At 32.6% G+C, this 22118-nt stretch overlaps 1 protein-coding gene across 1 annotated transcript in view; it reads left to right on the forward strand.

Moving 5' to 3' along the window:
• Window positions 1-21883, forward strand: part of LOC134280962 (xanthine dehydrogenase/oxidase-like) — a 32839-nt gene extending 10956 nt beyond the window's left edge. The window contains exons 7-35 of the mRNA XM_062763408.1: window positions 937-1005; window positions 1741-1806; window positions 2706-2715; window positions 2886-3044; window positions 3518-3594; window positions 3963-4053; window positions 5816-5919; window positions 6053-6237; window positions 6444-6591; window positions 7075-7249; window positions 7571-7749; window positions 7941-8060; window positions 8941-9162; window positions 9483-9546; window positions 9658-9727; window positions 13631-13718; window positions 14693-14779; window positions 15650-15841; window positions 16376-16521; window positions 17221-17302; window positions 17748-17843; window positions 19206-19334; window positions 19598-19672; window positions 19793-19845; window positions 19932-20052; window positions 20176-20262; window positions 20524-20697; window positions 21148-21315; window positions 21463-21883. Coding sequence (XP_062619392.1) covers window positions 937-1005; window positions 1741-1806; window positions 2706-2715; window positions 2886-3044; window positions 3518-3594; window positions 3963-4053; window positions 5816-5919; window positions 6053-6237; window positions 6444-6591; window positions 7075-7249; window positions 7571-7749; window positions 7941-8060; window positions 8941-9162; window positions 9483-9546; window positions 9658-9727; window positions 13631-13718; window positions 14693-14779; window positions 15650-15841; window positions 16376-16521; window positions 17221-17302; window positions 17748-17843; window positions 19206-19334; window positions 19598-19672; window positions 19793-19845; window positions 19932-20052; window positions 20176-20262; window positions 20524-20697; window positions 21148-21315; window positions 21463-21504 — 3279 coding nt within the window. The 3' untranslated portion in view covers window positions 21505-21883. The remainder of the gene's footprint in view (window positions 1-936; window positions 1006-1740; window positions 1807-2705; window positions 2716-2885; window positions 3045-3517; window positions 3595-3962; window positions 4054-5815; window positions 5920-6052; window positions 6238-6443; window positions 6592-7074; window positions 7250-7570; window positions 7750-7940; window positions 8061-8940; window positions 9163-9482; window positions 9547-9657; window positions 9728-13630; window positions 13719-14692; window positions 14780-15649; window positions 15842-16375; window positions 16522-17220; window positions 17303-17747; window positions 17844-19205; window positions 19335-19597; window positions 19673-19792; window positions 19846-19931; window positions 20053-20175; window positions 20263-20523; window positions 20698-21147; window positions 21316-21462) is intronic.
• Window positions 21884-22118: the final 235 nt, after the last annotated feature.

Genomic DNA, 22118 nt, shown 5'->3' on the forward strand with positions numbered 1-22118 from the left:
CATTCCCTGTCGACTGTTCACATTAAAATCCAATAGACGATTCAGTTTACATATCCTAATATAGTGGCTCTACAATTTGTAAAATAATGTTAGTCAGCACTGAACTTAATGGTAGATTTTATTCATTGACTTGGTCATGCTATTGAACTAGAATAAGCGAAATGTTGAATTTGAAAGAAATTAAAATTCACGATTTTCGAACTTGTTTTTCAATCGCTTGTCTTGTTTCAGAAATTGTGTATGCATACAGTAAGCTCTTACTTACCGAATCAGCAGTACGACATTAAATCAACATGCAAGTGATAAGGTTATATTGTTACGGAAATAAAGAAAGTTGACGATGGAAAGTTTTAAAAGTCATCACATCAAGATGTATGTAAAATCTCTAAAAAGAATGGCTAAGTTCAACACATATAAACTGAAATGTATGAAAGAAATAATTTTCGTCATACGCAGAACGTTAGGGCAAAGTTTTTATGTGTGTGAACTGTCAAATTTTCCTTTCTCGTCTGTATGACGGCTCAATAAATATTCAAAGAAGCTGGAAATATTAGTTTTAAAAAAAGAGTGACCATGACAACGAGGACACAAAACCTAATTTGAACGATTTTTATTTTTTTTTCTGTGTGTCAAACATAAATGATGAGTAAACTTTCACAAAAAGGGTGACGATGTTATGCCGATCTCTAATTACTTTTTAGGTTAAAAACAACCTTTAATTTGAAAATCGTTTACAATGAAAATAGATATAAAATAATCAAAACTGAATCATGGCTTCGTCCAATCACCAAATTTGCAGTGTTTTATATTAATTAATTCATACGTTTATGTTTTGAGTAAAAAGGTTTCTCTTAAATGGATACAGAGATAAATAAAATACCTGTTGTTTGTAAGTTACAACGGCTTTGAAATGTATTCATTTTTCTAACTTTCTAGAGTTGTGGGAGGGGAAAGTCATGCTGCATGAACACGGAAAAAGAAGAAGGGATTGATATCAATATGGCAGTAAGTTAAACCCTCAGCATCCCTGATCCTATGTTTATGAATCACTGTGACCAATTTACATAAAGACTTTAACTCTTCACAACTTACTGAATTGTTATGCAACACATACTTAATGATAAAGTCATAGAAATATGTGTGTACCATTTCACCGCAAACACTTTATAGCGTGGAATTAGTTTCTCTAAAGTTCAGCGCAAAAATTATGAGTAATATTTTGATAGAAAAATAACTTTTTCTTATTTTATAAAATTTCAGGAAGCTTAAACTAGAAGGAATTTCGCAAAAAATTGAAGATTAAATGAATTTTTTAAAGTGCGTGAAAATACGTCATTGCGGGGAAACGGTATATGCTTGATATTGCGTTAGAAATAGGAAATGGTGTATGCGTTAAAATGCGTGAATGCCTGGAACTGGGTTAATCATGTTAGATATAATTTTAATTTGACTAATGAACTTGTCAGTATTTTCTGAGAATATAAGAAATAAAATTATCTATGCTATAAAGAACTTTGCTCGTTACGTTTTTATCACAGCATTATTTATAGGTACAATATTATCTAAAAGCACTTGAAAAATAATGGGATTTCATATAAACAAAAACAAAATGGGGATTTTATTGCTTTAATAAGAGTAGGCACGTGGTACCCGAAAATCCATGTTAACATTGCACCCACTTTATGAATATTGTAAATAATTTGAATTGTTTATATGATATTCTATAATTGTTCCTTTCAGGATACAAACCTTCGTAATATAAATAAAGATGAGAGTCAAGAAGTAATATTTCCAAATGAATTACAGGTACACACAAAGTTAAAAACCATATGCGAATGACAGTCTGCAAAATATATAATTACAGCATCTTTAATGGTTATTCACATTTTTATATAAAGAATAAAAAAAAATATATAATTACAGCAGTTTTCTTTAACCTCTTTAATGTGAGAGCAGTTATTCACATTTTTATATAAAGCAAAAGATAAAAAAAAAAAAATTATGAAAGTCAAATAGGAAGTATCATTATATCCTAAAATGGTTTTTGAAGGCTATATATTGAGTTCAATCCTCTGTTGAATAAACTACATGTCTGTATACATGAAACAACATTCATATATTGAATTTTATTAGAAAAAAACATTATTAATCGTACTTAATTACTTTTTAAGAATTTACATTTTCAGGAATAGGGGGATACACGTGTTTCTTAATGAAATATTTTATAGACATTTAGTATACATGTACTTCAAACTATATATACATTTATGTATTTTTTGCTTAATGACGTACATCTCATTCAATACATACATCTAGCTTGCTAAAATGTGAGAGCAGCACATCCAGAGGCAGTGATTGTTATGGGTGAGCGGCATGTCCAATGCAGCTATATATACATTTATGTATTTTTTGCTTAATGACGTACATCTCATTCAATACATACACACTTCAATTTTGCGTGACTAGATCGTTGGGACGTTTTTACTTCGGACCGTGGCTTGAGACGATGTATGAGCGGCATGTCCAATGCTTCAACCAAAAGAAGTATTTAATACCAAAGCTTAATACGAAATTATTTTGACAATGTGTAAAACACATATGGCCATGCATTGTAGAATTTGTTAATTTTTGCAAAAATAATATATTTTTGTATTTTTAAAAAAAACATGTGTTGATAGGTCTAACATGTTTATTTGTTATCTAAGAAAGAATCATGTTTGAAATTATGAATATTTGATTCCCTAACTTGTTCGAATCGTCACACTGTATAATAACTATCTAATGTTCGTAGCTTCCTTTTCATGTAAAGACAAATGACTTAGATATTTAGTGACTGTGTTTTATTTGTGTCATAAACTAAAGATAAATTCCTGTAACTTTATCAGGCTCCGATATCAGAAACAACAAGACATCCAGAGTTTTGGTGAGTTGTACAGGAGTCTCAGAACTGAAGGTGATGAAACAAGACGAGAATGAGATTGTCTTTGGTTCCGCTGTTACATTCTCTGAAATGGAACAATTTGTTCTGTCTCTTACATCAAAAGGTAAGAAAAGAATTTTTTTATATGTGTCAGCTTTGTATCATGGTGTTTTTAACTTAATTCATTTTCGTTCTGCTATACAGTAAATATATATATATACAGTATTATAAATTCGGATTTATAAAAACTTGCCTAAAAAGAACAATTTTGATTTCCTAACTATAACTATAACATTATTGGACAACTGGGTAAAATCGTCCCTTATTACATTCAAAAACAAATTTTAAGATTTCTTACCTTTTAATTTTTTTTAAAACTTTCTAAAATCAATCTCCTTCACACATACTATTGGCAGTTATCCTTACAAATTTCCTAGATAGATGAGCAATGTCCTATTTATATACCAATATATGGCAAAACTTAATCAAATTAAACAGGTTTTATTTTTATAACCAGTATCTGTGGAGATATTTACTAATAATTTGTTTGTGTGAAAGTTTTAATTATATCTGTATTTAACAAGATGTGCATTTTAGACAATGAAGGCACCTTAGTTGGGGCTCTTCTTGAGGGAATTCGTTGGATTGCAGCTGACCAAGTCAGGAATGTTGCTGTAAGAATCGTTGGAAATAAATGAAAAATATTTTCTTCATCTCCATATATTACATATTATGGAGATGTCTACTTCGGAAAGTCTAAATTAATGGGAATGTATATCTCAAGTCAAATTTTGAATTAACCATGTAGAATTAAAATTGTTTAATGCCACTTGCACATAATCTTAACTTCTGTGTTGCAATTTGTCTGTCAAAAACTTATCTTAAGAGAGTTTTTGCATTTTTCAAATAAAATTTAGAAAATAAATAAGAATATATCTTTAATTTTTTGAATAATTAGCACATATATATATATTTTATTTCACCGATTTAAAAATCATGCAGCAAGCCAAATAAAAACAGATATTATGATAATTTTTTGTAGACAATTGGTGGCCACGTAATGTCTACAGGTCCACACGACCTTCAAACGTTACTGATGACCTCTGGAGCTATTTTGACTTTTCAGTCTGCTGGTAAAATATAGCCAAATAGATATATAAAATATTAGAATGTTACAACAAATCATATTAACGTTAATGACAGTTTTATTTTACACATGTAAATAGTTTATAAATATAGGTAAAATATGAACTTTTCAATCTGCTGGAAAAGCATCAAAATGAGCTTATGTAGTTCCAACGAAAGAGATTTTAGAGTTTATAGTAATGCATAATATAAAAATATTAACATGAGTGAAAGTTCTTTTTTGTAAACTATTTTTAATATGTATTAACTTAAGTTACAATAAAAGAGTTGTTAATCATAGTTTCATTATAAAAGTGAATCTATACTATCAAGAATTATAAAATAATTTTTAGAGTTATTATTAACCATGGGTCACTAATCCGGAAACTGCATCCATCAGATTACACATCTTGTGCTATTTTAAATATTTTTTTTTTCACTGTACAAAGTAGTAGTAAATAAAGACTCATGAAACATAAAATTAAGTTTGTTTTGTTAGGGCCCCGCAAGTATTTGCGGATGCCCTATAGTAATCACTCTGTCTGTCTGTCAGTCTGTCTGTCCATTTGTCCTTCTTCCGTCCACAAATTTTCTGTGTCTGGTTTTTTTCCTAATAACTTTTTTTTTATGGTTGACCAATTAAGTTCAAATTTGGTATGGTGGTTCAGGAGGCAGAAAGACATATTGTGATGCTAAGTTTGGTTCTCTATGTCTTCTGGTTTGGAGCTGGGGTGGTGGGGTAGATTCCTAATATATGCATAATAATGAATGGACAGAGAGAGATAACTGCTGAGAATATTCCTTTTGTGAACTATGAGATTTGTGCAATGATTCCCTTGGGATTAATTAACCTTCCACTTGAAGTAAATTCTAAGCATTATCTTTATCTGTCACATTTAGATTAATTACTCATTTACTATGCCACCTTCCTCTCTCTAAATGAAGTTTGTTTTGAAGTTAAGTTCATTTTAAATGATGTGTACATTCTCTGAAATATGGATTTAAACAATGTTCATTCTTTATTTTGGTTAAAATACCGTACACAATGAGTTACGATGTTATTGAATTCTAAAAACAAGGTACCATTTAAGATATCCCTTTTTATTATTATTATTTTAGATTTAATTAATTTATTTATTATTAATTTTTTTTTGCTGCCTTAATGCTGTTAATTTCAACATGTAATCAGATAATAACCCCATTCTGTCATTGCTGGAAAAAGTTCTTTGTAAATTGAGAAGAGAAGGATGAGAGAGCAGTACGATTAATCCCCTGGAATAAATTATCTTGCTTGCTGCAGAAAAATTAGAGGCTTATCTTTATCTGTCAAACGAAGATTAATAAACACCTTTGTCTGCAGCTGATGTTTGTTTTGAAGTTGAGGTCAATCCTGGGTGATATTTGCATTTACTGAAGGCTAGCATTTTATAAAACACCTGCTTAAATCTTTTTAGATACACATTTAATTAAGTTATTATAAGTCTTGAGGTTTTCCCTGTTTTATGTAAATACAAGGTTAATAATTACAGGTTTTTGGACATTCAGGAATTATCTTGGAATTTTACAACTACAGTTGTTGCTTATATTCTTCATATATTTAAAAAAATTGTAATCAATTAAAATTCTCATTCCGTAAGCTGCACCCTTATGTTTCTACTTCTCATTAGCGGGGCCCTTGCTGACTAGTCGGTTTTCTAGTTTATTCAGTGTATAATTTTAGGAAGAAAAAATGAAATTCATATGTTAAAGAAAAACTATATTCGATTTTAGGGGACAAGAATCCCCAAGTCATAAAGTACTCGGAGGACTTTTTCCCGAATTCATTCTCGTCGAATTCAATTTTGATATCAGTGAGGTTACCCCGGAATCAAAAGGTAATATTAACTATTACATACAAAGAAGTTAAAAGAAAACATGCTAAATTTTATTGATATTAACTGATATACTAGTACATGTAATTATTATCCTTAAAAATGATTTCTAATTAAAAATTAATATATTCCACAGAATGAGTTCATATTTTTCGGAAAGCAGCCTTTTAGAAGAGGAATGGATTATGCTGTTGTAAATGCAGGACTTTTTGTAAAAATTGAGGAACAGTCTAGCAGAATTAAAGACATGCGATTCTGTGTTGGAAACATAGAAAGTAAACCAAGATATTTAGAAAACGTTACAAAGAAAGCTGTGGGAAGGTAACATGGAAGATATGAAAATAACCATTTTCGAACATTTTTGAATTCCAATCTAAACATTTTTTGATTTGTTTTTATACCATCTTCGATGTTCTAGAGGTCCATGTTTGCTCCTATTATTGTTTTAAGGACTTTTGATTTTGAATACTGTTTGTTATCTCCATAGTATGTTTCATTGATATCAAATTACGATTATAAATTGGCAGCCCTTTCACAGAAGAATTACTGGAGGACACTGGTGACGTCATTGTTCAGGAACTGAAAAACTCTAGGGCTAAACAACTGAAATACAAAATAACACTAGCCTGTGCTTTCTTCTTTAAATTTTACAAGAGGTTATGCGAATTACTTCAGGTAAAGTTCTTTTTATATGTAGTTCATATATTTATTTTATTTTAAATTTATATGTAAAAGATAGGGTATTTAATAATATAATAGTTTGACAGGTCATTTTTAAGTTGTTCTAAACTTGAAGTAAGAATTGAACGGTATTTGATATTGAAATACACGCATTGAATGTAAAATATTTACAAATGGTAGAATTTGAATTTTTAACTGTAACTAAAACATATCAATGTTCTGAGAAATTCACCATAGAAAATCAAAAGTTTCACATTTTCTTATTCAATTTCAATTTTCAATGTAGATATGCTTACGTACGACAAATTGTTTTTTAATTAAGTTATCATGGATTTGTTAGAATGTCATCCTAGTTTAAGAAAACAAACATTACCCTTTTCTTCCTGCTAAGAACATTCAGTTCATAGAAAACCATACTTTTCTTTTGTACATATTTGTAGCATGCTAGTAATTTTAAACTATCTTTTCATTACAAAGATATCGGAGGGAGGTACCTTTGGCCTTACTCCGGTCCACTCAACAGGAGCACAGTTTTATGACGTACCAGCAGACGACAGCAGCAACATCGTCTGGCAACCTGTGCCACACGTGTCGTCTGAGAGCATCACAACTGGAGAGGCAGTATATGTGGACGATATTCCAGAGTACAAAAGTACTACTATATCTGGATGACTACAATATAAAATAATCAGTGTTTTTTGTGGAAATGAGATGAATCTATATGCCTATTTCTTCATGGCACCTGATCCTATATTTGAAGTTTAGATTTCTTTCTTTGCTCTATTCGCTTTCTGAATCGTTCCAGTAAACTCAGTAAACTTTTGAGCTTCATTATTGTTCCTAAGCTTCATATTTGTTGCTATAAATTATATTATATAATTCTAAAATTCAATACGCTGATTAAAAGGATTCAAAGCACAATTAGTTATTATACGAATAAAAAACTAAACTGTTTGTCATTTTTTCTTCTCAGATGAATTGTCGTTAGCCCTAGTTTCCAGTTCCCGCGATCATGCTAAAATTCTCTCCGTCGATTTCTCTGCGGCTCTGGGGTCCCCCGGGGTGGAGGACTTTGTAGATTACAGAGACGTCCCCGGAGAATTGGAGTATGGAGAATTTGGACCAGAAGCACCTTTATTTGCTGATAAAGAAGTAATTTGAAAATTATATTGAATAACTGTACATCAGATATATTTTTTTCTGATGCAAACAATATAAATAAACTTTGTGGAAGGTGTGTTTATTCTGCAAACTTTGTTTCTCAAACAGATAATCTGCCTACCTTCTTATATTATAGCTACTTCTGTAATGAAAATATAATGAATATATTATTTTGTTTGTAGGTGACTTATTTTGGACAACCTATTGCGGGAATTCTAGCCAGAACAAGGGAGGAAGCCAGAGCTGCGGCTAAACTGGTGAAAGTTGAATATGAAAATCTACCCGCTGTGTTTACCATTGACGTAAGATTTCTTTTAAGCAGTGGTACTCTCTTATGATCAGTACTGCATGTATTTAATTTAACTGTTAATTAAAGTGTTCAAATAGATTGATTGATTGATTGATTGTATATTGTTTAACGTCCCCCTCGAGAATTTTTCACTCATATGGAGACGTCACCGTATGCCGGTGAAGGGCTTCAAATTTTTACCTTTACTCGGCACTCAGGGCCATTGAACAGTGAGGGATCTTTATCGTGCCAACGCCTGCCGCGCGCTGACACGGGGCCTCGGTTTTTAAGGTGTCATCCGAAGGACCCGCAACTTTCACTTCAAAGTGCCGAGCGCATGGCGAAGGAACAGTTGCTACCCATTTTATGTTCAAATAGAAGATGTTATTATAATTTCGTATTCTCCATCGTTGTTGTAATACTAATTTAAGTTTGTTAACAACAATCACTACAGCCATCAATCATGAACGAACGCAATCATGTTACAGTAATGAAGACTACTAATATAACTAGTACATTTAGTTTTACTTATGTGAACAACATCCATAAAATCTCATTTCACCAAATCCTATCATTTAAAACAATTTGGAGAGCTTTTACACAAATCCCAAGAGCTGTTGATGACTAGCTACTAGTTTTTAAATTATATTGTTATACAAAATTTAGTCGTTTTGTCGTGTTTTATCAAGATCACGAAACCCTTTGGTAAATATCTAAATATGTATTAAGAGACAGTAGGATATTTTATCTTTAAACGATGTTTGTTGATCATAGCAATGCACCAACACAGAGACTCGTATTCACATAACATTTCAATAAGCACAATAGGATTCTCAGGAAGAAACACCAAAATAACACACGTGCACTCAGGTGAATAATTTTTGATACATTAGGATGCAACTGAGAAAGAAAACTTGTTTGATTTCACCAACTCAACGAAACAAGGGAACATCGAGCAAGGAATGACTGAGTCTGAAGTGACGCTAGAGGGCGTTGTGGAGACAGGTGCGCAGGAGCATCTTTATATGGAGCCGTGTTCAGCCCTGATATGTCCCAAAAAAGAAGATAAAGAAATAGAGATATTTGTAGGAACGCAAGATCCTTCTGGATTGCAGGTAACGGATAGTTCAAATTTAAAGATTTAAAGAGATATAGAATCTACATGGAAACTTTATATATTTTTTATTGAAAAAAATTGAAATAACATAAAAAATATGATTTACTCATATTATTTTGTTTGATTCAAAAAAAACAAAACAATTATCACATTATACTGTATATATTATCATTTCTTAGATACAAATACTTGACTTGATATTCAATTTAAAAATAATAATTATATAGGATACGGCCATCTCCTGATAATTATTGAAGTTGAATAATTCCAGGTGACAAGAATACTGCATGTTTAGTCAATTTCATCTTTCTCTCTTAGAAATGGGTCGGACAGTTTCTGTTGATTCCGTGCAACAGAATAAACATAAGGGTAAAGCGAATTGGTAAGGAGTTGTACATATTTTTACATTTTTAAAGAAATACGAGGATTATTACTTAAGAGAAATATTTTTTATACTATATTATTTTATATTTATTTTTGATCTATTATGAAGGCGGTGCCTTTGGTGGGAAGGCCATAGACATCATTCCTCTGACCGGAATAACATCGGTAGCTGCTTGGAAGTAAGAAATCCTATACTCTGTTGAGTATTGTCGTTACTAGCTTAAGGGACTCCGATCCTCAGCTAGGAAAGACAACTCTTTAATTTTTAGGTCACCTGAGTAAACTCAGGTGACCTATTGCTATCCGTTTTCGTCCGTCGTCGTCCGTCGTGTGTCGTGTGTTGTGTGTCGTGTGTCGTGTGTTAACATTTGAACATTTTCAGCTTCTTCTCTGCAACCACTGAACCAATTTCAACCAAATTTGGCACAAAGCATCTATGGGTGAAGGGGAACAAAAATTGTGAATTTCATGATCCCTGCCCCCCCTGGGGCCTGAGGGGTGGGGCCAAAACCACTAAAATTTATGCAATCTTTAAAAATCTTCTTCTTTACTCCTGGACATCAAGCAGTCAAACTATTTGCATGATTGTAATCAGCATTGAGTCCTCTACCAAAATTGTGAAATTCATGGCCCTGGGGTCAGGGGTTCTAGTGCTAGGGCGGGGCTAAATAAGTAGGTAGTGAAAATGCATTATTTCTTTGAAAATCTTCTTCTCTGCTCCTGGGTATTAAATAAACCAACTAAGTACATAGTTATGATGAGCAAGAGTGCCTCTACCAAAATTGTGAATTTTATGGCCCCAGGGTCAAGGGTTCTGGTGTTGGGGGGGGGGGGGGGGGGGCTCTATTGATTATATAGTGAAATTACATGAATTCTTTGAAAATCTTCTTCTCTGCTCCTGGGTATTAAATAAACTAAGTAAGTGCATAGTTATGATGAGCAAGAGTGCCTCTACAAAAATTGTGAATTTTATGGCCCCAGCATCAATGGTTCTGGTGGGGGGGGGGGGGGGATTTATTGTTTATAAAGTGAAAATACATGAATTCTTTGATTCTTTGAAAATCTTCTTCTCTGCTCCTAGGTATTAAATAAACTAACTTACATAGTTATGATAAGCAAGTGTTCCTCAACCAAGATTGTGAATTTTATGGCCCCAGGGTCAAGGGTTCTGGTGTGTGTGTGGGGGTGGGGGGGGGGGGGGCTCTATTGATTATATAGTGAAAATATGTGAATTCCTTGAAAATCTTCTCTGCTCCTAGGTATTATATAAACTAACTAAGTGCATAGTTATGATGAGCAAGTGTGCTTCAACCAAAATTGTGAATTTAATGGCCCTATCATCAAGGGTTCTGGTGTTGGGGGGGGGGGCTTTATTGATTATATAGTGAAATTACATGAATTCTTTGAAAATCTTTTTCTCTGCTCCTAGGTATTAAATAAATTAACTAAGTGCATAGTGATGATGAGCAAGAGTGCCTCAACCAAAATTGTGAATTTTATGGCCCCAGGGTCAAGGGTTCTGGTGTTGGGGGGGGGCTCTATTGATCATATGGTGAAAATACATGAATTCTTTGAAAATCTTTTTCTCTGCTCTTAGGTATTAGATAAACTAAGTAAGTGCATAGTTATGATGAGCAAGAATGCCTCTTCTAAAATTATGAATTTCATTGCCCTAGGGTCTGGGGTTCTGGTGTTAGGGTGGGGCTCTATTGATTATATAGTGAAAATACATTAAATCTTTGAAAATTTTCTTCTCTGTCTCTGGGTATGAAGCAGATGAACTACCTATATAGTTATGATGAGCAAAGGCCCTAATCTTGCAGAATTGTGAATTTCAAGGCCCCAGTGTCAGGGGTGGGAGCTCTACTTATATACTGAAAATGAATTAATTGTTTGAAATCTGGTCCTTTGTATTTATAAAACATTTATTTACTTTTTGATAGGCAATTTTAAGGGTGCCTTTTAAAAATTTGTGCAACCTAGGGACTGGGGTTTATGTCAGAGTGTTAGGGGTACTACTGATTATTGATGAATATTACTGATTAGTTGGAGTGCATTTTTGTTCCCCTACCCTGCGTATGGGTATTCAGTAACCAAGCTAAGCAACTGCTAAGTTTATTGTTATGATGATCAATGGTGCCCTTTCAAAATTGTGAGTGCCATATAGCATCTGGCTTAAAACATGAATCAAATTCAATACACTGTAACTGGAAAGTTGTTGCATAATGCTCAGGTGACCTATAAGGCCCGTGGGCCTCTTGTTAATATAATTCAAAAAGTCTCAAAATGAAGCTGGAAAATTAAATCTTTTCATGCAATAATTTTCATTATATACCTCTAAATGTGCGTCAAGGCTTTTTGAAGTTTTCAGAAAGGTCTAATAAAAAGTCGAATTTTTACCCCGTAAAAGCATTTTGAAATTACATATTGATGGTCATTTTAATTTAACCATAGATACCAATGTTTATTAATATGATATGAAATTAGAAGTGATTTATGGTGCTTTGAAATGACAGGAGAATCTTTATACACTTTGCATTGTAAAATGATCGTGGAAAATAAAAGAAATTAAAGAACATTATATGTATAAAAGTTGTGGAATTTCTACAAAATCCTGGATACCTATGATTTTCATTTTTAAAATGTGCTAATTGATAAATTTGAACTGAAAAATGCATAGCAGGTGTGTTTATTCGCAGTCCCTGAAAATATATTCGAGATTTACCAATTTTCTCTATATGATATGATAAACTTGAAAGATGAAGTCTGAAGAAATATTGTGGGTAAAAACATGTTACTTTGAAAATTCAGAGACATTTTTTTGAGCATTTTCAATTAGTCAATGCTTGATTTTCAGAACCTGGGGATCGGAGTACCTTAATCATTACTGGACATTTTTGGAATAACATTTAATGCGTTTTGCCTTTGCAGGAGTCATGCAGGAAATCCTTTACATTGATTACACTTTAAATAAAAAAAAATATAATACTATATGTTATGCTATTATTGTTTATTTAACTGTATATTGAATACCAAATACTAGTAACCATGAAATATTTTTGCATAGCATTTCAATACCAATATAATGGTTAGGTTGTGTATATACATGTAGGTTTAAAAAACCCTGTCCTGACAAATGTAACGGGTGTTAAGAGAATCTGTAACTCTTTTCACAAAAAATTTTATGACATATTTTTATCTATAGTGAAAACTTACGATATTAAAGTCGTTTTTACAATAAGTCCTAATTGCAAAATATATCATAACTTTACGAGAACCCTAACCCTCTCTTAAGTATTTGCAAACCGATTTATTGTTAAAATATAAACAACAAAAATCAAAATTCACGTTATACAGAAGTTTCAAAAGTAACTTCCAATAATGTGTTTTATGTTCTTACACTCATTGTGGAAAAATGAAATACCTTTTGTATGATTGTGACGTCAAATTTCAATCTTCTTGCTTCATAATCTATTGTACTTGTTATTTCTTGTCAATAACGTTAACTTGTTTTTGCTGACAAATGATGAAAACTAAGCTTCATTCTTATTTTCATCTACTAATTTAAGGATTATAGAGCATATTGAGATTGTTGCTAAGGATGAAGTCTTTCGCAATAAAATCGTAAGTTCAATCTGCTTTAAATGCGTTCGTGAAAAGCACTTAAGATTTGTCGTCAGAGATTCGTAAGTTAAAATCTTAAGCTAAAAACTTAAGACATTTTGTGAAAAGGGCTACTAATCCATGATAATTTAATTTTAGTTTGTAACATTTGATTGGTTGAAAGATTTAATCCATTTTGTATAACATAAATTGCCTACGTCACAATGAGTAACGTCAAAAACATTTAATTTCTCCGCTTGAGGTAATTTTCAAATAATGATAAATTTGAAGCCTCGGCTCCGCCTCGCCAGGTATGAAATTTACAAATCAGGTAGCATCCAGTACCCTGTCACCAAAACACTATGTAACTAATAATACATACTTCCTGAATATTGTTATTCTTCTTCTACTCATATATCATCATGCTATATCTAAGCATATTAAGAATCTCCTTCAATAAAAACGTATTCTATTTTTAGAGTGAATCGACCAGTCCGCTGTATTTTCCAGAGAGATTATGACGTCAGAGCTACTGGTAAACGTCACGGAACGAAGGCGTTTTATAAAGTAAGACTGAAAACTAATCAAAAGACATCGATCAGTTGATGCAAGTAATTTACTCGGTGTAAAATAAATATGCTTGGTTATGTGAAAAGGTTATTTGACGCGTTTTGCTTGGAATCTGTTTTGATGATTGGAGTTTGTATATGAAACGATTTTCCAATTTTCAGGGTAAAGGCTCTTTCACCACATGGATATAGATATTTAATATTGTTATACCCTTATAAATATCATTCTATATATTTATTACTTACAAAAAGTCCAACAAAAGAACTGTTTATTTCATCGGTCTAACAATTTCACTATTGACCGGTCTTACATAAGAATTGTTAGACCGCAACGTCATTCGTCTGTTACGTCACAATTAATCATCGTTCAATATCGGCGACGCGAAAATAGCCGAAGTTAAGAGCTACAAGAGTTGTTGCTAACAGCAAGGTAAGGAAGAAGGGAAGAGTATGTTTTGTGATAAATAATTTTTGTGATACAATAGATATATAATTGATTTTGTTCTTTCTCAGCTTGATGTTTTATATTTACCGAAGAAGCCATAATTTTCCATATAAAATAATTGATAAAATAGCGTGTATTGATTAAATTGATCAATCTTAAGTGAGCAGTGAAGGGTATAACAAAACAGTTATAGACTGGGATTCGGGCAACATATGATTTGTTGGACCTGAAGGTGAAAATGTTGCCCTTGGCCTGCGGCCTCGGGCAACATTTTCACCTTCAGGTCCAACAAATCATATGTTGCCCTCATACCCAGTCAATAACTGTATAATAGCCATTACATAATATAGGGACTATACATAAACCATGTAACAAATATCAGTATTTCACTGAACACAAAATTTAATACATAATTATGTATTTGTTTAATATATAATAGAATAATTTTTTTTACATATCAAAATGTATATATTGAATAGGTCGCAAAATACAATGATTGCCTGTTTATTATTTTTTTAATTTGATAGGTTGGCTTTAGTAAAGATGGAACATTGAATGCATTGTCTCTGGAATTTTATTTAAATGCTGGTGCTATCAAGGGATTAAGTCCGATGGTGAGAGCTTCCGTACACAGTTCATTTAAAACTTTTGAATCATATGTAACAGATGACGCTGTGCCTATTGAGCTAAAACATTAAAAAATCTAGTAGGAGGCCTGCATAATGTATTACCACATTGTCTCTCTCCGGATAAAGATGTTTCCTTACAGTAAATTTCTATGGTGGTATAAATACTTGTGAACTTCTAGGCTCAATCACTTTTCCAGAGTAGAGAATACCCGGTTCAAACATAGCTGCCAAATGAAACCAATCCATGTTTGTGTCTCCCTTTTGGGGAGATTTAAATCCAGAGCTCTATCAGGCCAACTTTTTAATAGCTATTTCACTAGTTTAAGCGATTCTTTTCATACTTCATATGTTATACACATGTATCCCAACCTAATAAAGCAATCAAGTCTCTCTAGTGGCGCAGTGCTATTGGATTGCTCTAAAGTTACAAAGTAAAATATTGATCCTTGATTGGGTTGGAAACCCACTGCAGGACATATCCAAATGCAATCTATATGTCTATCATAACCCGGTTCATTATTAATTCCATTTACTAGCATTCATAAATTTTCATTCAGTCTTGTGAAAGATACGGATATTTTATGTAACTATTTTCAGTAAAATTTGTTCATCGAATTGGCAGAGTAAGCATTTTCATATAACATCAAAGACAACTTCCTGTTGTCAGATTTTGCAAAAATTATTGTACTGATCTATGAATATAGCTGTTATTTTTTCAATTAATAACTTCGAAATATTGTTCAAATATTGCTTAATTGGATGATAATTATATTCTCTTAACATTTTCACTTTTTAATACAAGATAACTTAAATGTATTTATTCCCTTTATGATTTATTATATACATTATACACAGGTACTAAACCAGATGATGGCGGGAATGGCCAGCATCTATAAGATCCCCCATTACTCCTCCACGGGCCATCTGTGTCAGACTAACATCCCATCCAGCACCGCCATGAGGGGGTTCGGAATGCCCCAAGCCCACTTTATCATTCAGAGTATCATGTTTGATGTTTCTAAGCATCTGAACATGCCCTTCAACAAAGTGAGTTCCTATTGGACTTTTAATTTACGAGGGAGTGCTGACTTTTATAATTGAAGACTTACTTTTACACCAGGGCAATGTACGGAAGCTCTTTTACGATGACATATTTAACTCAACATTTTTAAAAAAACGAAAATAATGGGTTATTCCAAAGCACAAATTATAAAATGTCGTTGAAGAAAACGACAACCACTATATATACTATCAACTCCTAGCCTTCATATGTTAGTGCCCTTAACACCATACCTATGACCACTAAAAAGTTTCCTGGTCTATTATCAGTACTTTACTTCTGTACATGATACATGTTTAAATGTCAAAGTAAACCGTCAATTGTAGAAGTCAGTGCTTCTCTCAAAAGTCCATTCAGAAAACAATTGAATTTTTCAGTTCTAAAAGTTTCTTTTCTTTTTATGAATTGTTCATTATTTCTGAAGACATGGTAAAAGCAAACTATTCTCTAATAATGATACGGTATATATTTGAATTCAATTTGATGAAGAAAGACAGGAAGTTTTTGTGTCTGATTTACAGCTGAGAGAGATGAATACGTTCAGAGAGGGCGACACAGACATGTATGGTAAAGTTTTGTCAGATTTTAACCTGGTCAGATGTTGGGAGGACTGTAAAACACAGAGCAACTTTAACACTGTAGAAAGAGAAGTGGCGGATTTCAACAGGTGACAGGGGAAAACTAGTGTAAAAGTTATTTTTTTTTAACCGTTACATGTACGTACACTAAAAGTGTTTAAAAATCTAAGTTTCATTATGTAAAAGTAAACGATTTGTCTAGGCTTTAGGGTTGATTATTTCTAGTTTTATATCCCTTGGTAGATTTTTTCCCTGATATTAGCCTTCACCCATATGTCCAAATTTAAAGAGCCCCAAGCAGGTGTGGAAGCCTTGCAGACGACATGATAACTAAAAGATTTCATTTTCTATAAATACAACTGTATATATAGACATGTACCTTGCATTTTCATGTTTTATTATTGAACGAGTGTTATTTTCACAGAAATATATCATCTATTAATCACCCTGCACGAACATTATCTGGTTATTATAATAAAAGTTCAGAAAAGATCAATTTAAAAAGTGACTGCAAAATGTCAAAAGTTTATACTCGGAATTATAAAAAAAGGTTACCCACTACGACATTAAAAATATTATGTTATATGAATCTAAACACATATAATTTAAATACCATATAAACAATGATGGTTTTAAAAACAGAAAATGTTTGAGCAATCATAACTTACATAATTGTTTTTGCATTTTAAATGCTAAATCACAAACAATATCTTTTGAAAAACATGTTTACCTCTTCTGTCTTAACTCCACTGTTGATTTCTAAACCATTGTGAATCCTATCTCTGTAGGGACAATCAATGGAGAAAGAGAGGTGTAGCTATGTCGCCCTGTATCTTCTTCTTCGGCTACCCACCACTCAGTGCTAATTATGTGAGTCTTTTCTGTATCTTTTTCATATGATAATTCAGGACTTATCATATTAATTAAAGATAAATAGCTGCTCCATGTAGATTTAATATTTTTATGAATGACGTATACGTATATAATGTAACTTAATAATTTAGGAGACCTACAATACATTATTGGATACCTGTATATTTAAAACTATAATTGTTTGCTACATCACAAAATTACGGAGTATCTCTTCTTACCTTCTTCTTCTTTGAGTGCACAGTTTTCAGTCTCTTTTAGGATCGTCGTTTGACCTGAAGAACTGGGCATTTGTTACGATTTTTTTCTCCATATGGTCTTTTTCCTCATAATAAAATATTATAAGTATTATGTTTCTTAACTTTCTATTTTATGACAAAAAGTGAACCAAACGTCAAGGTATACATGCTGTTTGCTGATCTTAAAATATAGTTTTAATTTGTAGGCTGGAGCTTTGGTTAATGTTTACAAGGACGGTTCTGTGTTAATATCACACGGAGGGATAGAAATGGGACAAGGCCTTCATACAAAGATGTGTCAGGTATACACGTGGAAAAGTTATCTACAAGAGAAAGGCTTCTCTTTTATAAATAGCCTTGGTTCAGAATTTTCTATGCTGTGCCTGACTTGATTATTTTCGGTGGAATATACGTTTTAAAGAAACATAAATTCACTTTGACTGAGGAATAGATATGAATTAAATTTTCGTTTCAAATAATTGAAATCGAGAGTACCAATTTTTTTATTTGATACTGCAAAATTCCAAACAACTTTTGGACAATTTCAAATCACAAATTGTATCAAAATTAATGTCTCGAAAACTTACAACTTTTCAACTTAATACGCAACCACTCTACACGATAAATTAATGTCCAGGCTTTTTCATATCATTGACAGCTGCTTTTTCAATAAAAATGGAACTCGTAAATTTGCTTACCTTGTCATTTGCGAAATTATTTTGTTAAAACACATTCTGATTAAACACACAAGTACTCAGAAGTTGACATCAAAAAAGATGCTTGAGTTTCTGAATGACAATATCTATGTGGTTTTTGGAGACCAGGTCTTCCAACAATCTATTGGATTAGCAGACCTCTTTTGGTATTCATGGGAAGCAGAATTTGTGCAAAATCTTATGCGTGAAAAGAAGAAAACACTTGCTGTGGCCTTGAACTCGACATTTAGATATATAGACTATGCATTGTCAATTAACAATGGTAATTTCCATTCCTATGTCGATAAGATATATTTTGATGAGCTTGAGATAAAAAGATACCACAGAGTCTGACACATCTGTTTCATACTTGGATATTTTACTTGAGAAAGGCGTTGATGGAATCTAACAACCAAGTTCTATGATAAACGTGATGACTTTAACTTTTCTATCGTCAACTTCCCTTACTTATCACCTGCATACGGAGTTTATATATCTCAGTTGATTCGATACGCAAGAGCATGCTCTATGTATGAACAATTTCTAAAACGAGGTAAATTATTGACAAACAAGTTGATGAAACACAGTATTAGCAGTCTCGTCTAAAGTCATCATTTCGTCAGTTCTATGCTCGACACAATGGCCTTGTCAACAAATACAATTAATCATTGAGTCAATTGCTAACTGACGTTTGTCATACTAATTGTAAGTCAATGTATACACACTAAATTGACGGCAGATTTTTCCCGTTATTTCTCGATATTGACAAGGAGCAAACGGCGGGTGTGACCGGTCGGCAGGGGATGCTCACTCCTCCATGACACCTGATCCCACCTCCGATGTTTCGGAGGGCCGTGTTTTCTCTGCTCCTATTTTGTATTGTTTTATGGACTTTGAGATTGAATACTCTTACTTGTCTCCATATTCTTTATACACTTGTTTAGTAATTTTTATATACCTGTTATATAGATTGCAGCTACAGCATTGGGTATTCCTTTACATCAAGTTCACCTTTGTGAGACAAGTACTCACTCTGTTCCTCATTCTATGGAGTCTGGAGGAAGTTTTGTGGCTGATTTAAATGGAGGGGCCGTCAAGGTAATCCTTAGTCTAGTCATCTCTATCAATGTTTAATACTTAATTATTAGATTCTGATTTTAGTCTCTTTTTTGTGAATAGTTTAAAGTTGTTAAACTTTAGCAATCAGTTCGTATACGTATTTCTATGAAAATGAAAGGGACTTGCATAAATTTAAGAAAGAAGATAGCAGAAGCAACGCAGCATTATGCATTAAATTTTAATTAAGTCTGAAATGAGTTCTCTCATCGGTAATGGCCCCATTGCTTATTTATGTCTTGTAGAATGCTTGTGAAAAAATCAAAGAAAGACTGCAAGTTCTGAAGGAAACGATGCCAAATGCGTCCTGGGTGGAATTGGTATGTGAACTCTTTTAATATTAAAAATTAATTTATTCATTATTTCTTATCATAAAATCTCTATAAGCATTTATTATATTGTAAAAATCAAATGCATGTAAAAAAAAAATTTCCTTTTAGATTAAAGCGGCCCTTTTCAGTAGAATCAACTTATCTGCCACTGGTTTTTACAAGTAAGTATATCAATTAGTGTACAATAATTAATGATTGTTTTCACATTATTGGTTATGGTGAGAGGTAAATTTTCTTTGCTCTTCAGATCACGTGACAAAGGCTATGACTTCCGGAAGCAGGAGGAGGGAGGAGAGTACTGTATGTACCACGGCTATGGCGCGGCGTGCACCCTGACTGAGATTGATGTTTTAACAGGAGAGCACCAGGTTTTTCTTTTGATATGTTGGACTTTTTATCAACTTCATGCTTTAGTCTACGTTTACTGTGTTTTGACACATATGTGTGACACTTGAAAGAAGAAAATGTATTGAGCTTTCTTTCCTATTTAGATACTGAAAACAGACATTGTATTTGATGTTGGAAAAAGTTTGAATCCTGCTATTGACGTCGGTCAAATTGAAGGGGGATTTGTGCAGGTCAGCTGAATACTCTTAAAGTTTTCAAAAACTGTTACATTAATTCATTTGTTATCTTCTATTGATATTTGTCGAGGTTCAATTTCATGATTACCAATTTAATTAGCGGACACTGACAGAAAAAAATATGTCAAACTTGATAAATTACATTAACTTTTTTCACGTTAAAAACAACATATTAAAAGACATGATAGAATAATCACTGAAACAAATCAGTTACTTGAAATACCTAATATCTCAAGAAGTTATCATATTAAAAAGGGTTGTGGTATGATGACTTCCGAGCAAGTGACGGTAAATCCAGAGGCAGGCCTTATTGAAGCTTGTGGACCAATCAACTATAAAATCCCCGGAATCAGAAACATTCCGAAAGATTTCAAAGTGACGTTACTTAAAGAAGCAGCGGGAGGCAATAAAGAAGTGTACTCATCAAAGGTGTGTCAATAAGTAATGTCAGACAGCTGGCGAATATAATCATTGTTCTTCTGGGCATTTGAAAACATGCATTTGCATGTATACATGTATTATTTTTCCTATTGAATCTTTCTTTTATTAATATTCACGCCTATGATTTTGTGTGATATTATACTGAATTGTCTGTGGAATATTTTTGTTCACTCGATCTTGACAAGAAGCACATGGCGAATTTGACCGGTAGACAGGGAATGCTTAATCCTAAATGGCACCTGATCTTACCTCGGGTGTTTTTAGAGTTCCGTATTTGCTCTGCTTCAAAATTTATATTGTTTAAATGGAATTCAAAACTTCATTACGATTCGTTTTCTTCATATTTTATTCATTGATATATGGGGATGGAAATATCACCACAGAAAGGGTCTTTACATGATGACCCTAACTGATCACACTATTTTTTTTCTACTTAAGGGTATCGGGGAGCCACCACTATTGCTGGCGGTATCTCTACACCTCGCTCTCAGAGAGGCTGTCCTAGCAGCACGTGCGGCGAATGGGTTATCTGGTAACTACAGACTGGAATGTCCAGCAACTCCAGAGAGAATCCGAATGGCATGCGCAGGACCAATTGTTCACAAGGTTTTCAAACTTCGCTAACTAGCGCTTTGAATATGCCCCAGTTTACAATTAAATCTTCTCTTTTGGCATCATTTTAAAACAACTTAAAATAGCTGTATTGAAAAATTTAAAAGAGTAAAAACTTTTATTAATTTTAATTCATTTCAGTGCCATGATGTAAAAGAAGAAAGGAAAGTGATTCAAGTATAAGCTAGTTGGCTGTCCTGACTGATGTGGAGTAAACAGCATCTATAATTCTATAATTATATTTGTTCTTCAAATTACTCTCTACTAGGCTATTATTGCTTATCAATAAGAGTACATTTATTTTGATATTCAGAATTAATAACACATGAGAGTTTTTTTTTCTGGTTTGAGCTTTTAAAAACAAACAAACTAGGCCAAAAGGCATGGAAGAAGTGAGAAGACAAATATAATGTGATGGATCACGTGACTTAGTATTTTAAAGCATGATAAGTGCAAATTGTGTGGTCATCTCTACTATGACTTTAAGATTACTTATCTGAGTTGACTTATACTGATTGATTGTATTAGATTGCAATAAAGTGATTAAGATGTGTATAATGTATATCAAGTGAATTTGTGAGATTCTTCATTAAGTCAATATTTATTATTATAGTACATGCCTTTTGCATGGATATGATTATTTGAATTTGAACCAGCAAATTAAAAAGAATGCAATCAGAAAATTTTAGCTGTAGAATCTGTTTTAAAAATGTCATGTATATTTTTGTTCACAGTAGGAAATAAGGGTATTTAAATATTAAAATTGTGCTCTGATGTTATTCAAAAATGCTTAAGTA

This window comes from Saccostrea cucullata, unplaced genomic scaffold, assembly GCF_032062105.1.
Source record: "Saccostrea cucullata isolate Sc308-1 unplaced genomic scaffold, CSIRO_AGI_Scuc_v1 ctg5544, whole genome shotgun sequence".
NCBI classification, from domain to species: Eukaryota; Metazoa; Mollusca; class Bivalvia; order Ostreida; family Ostreidae; genus Saccostrea; species Saccostrea cuccullata.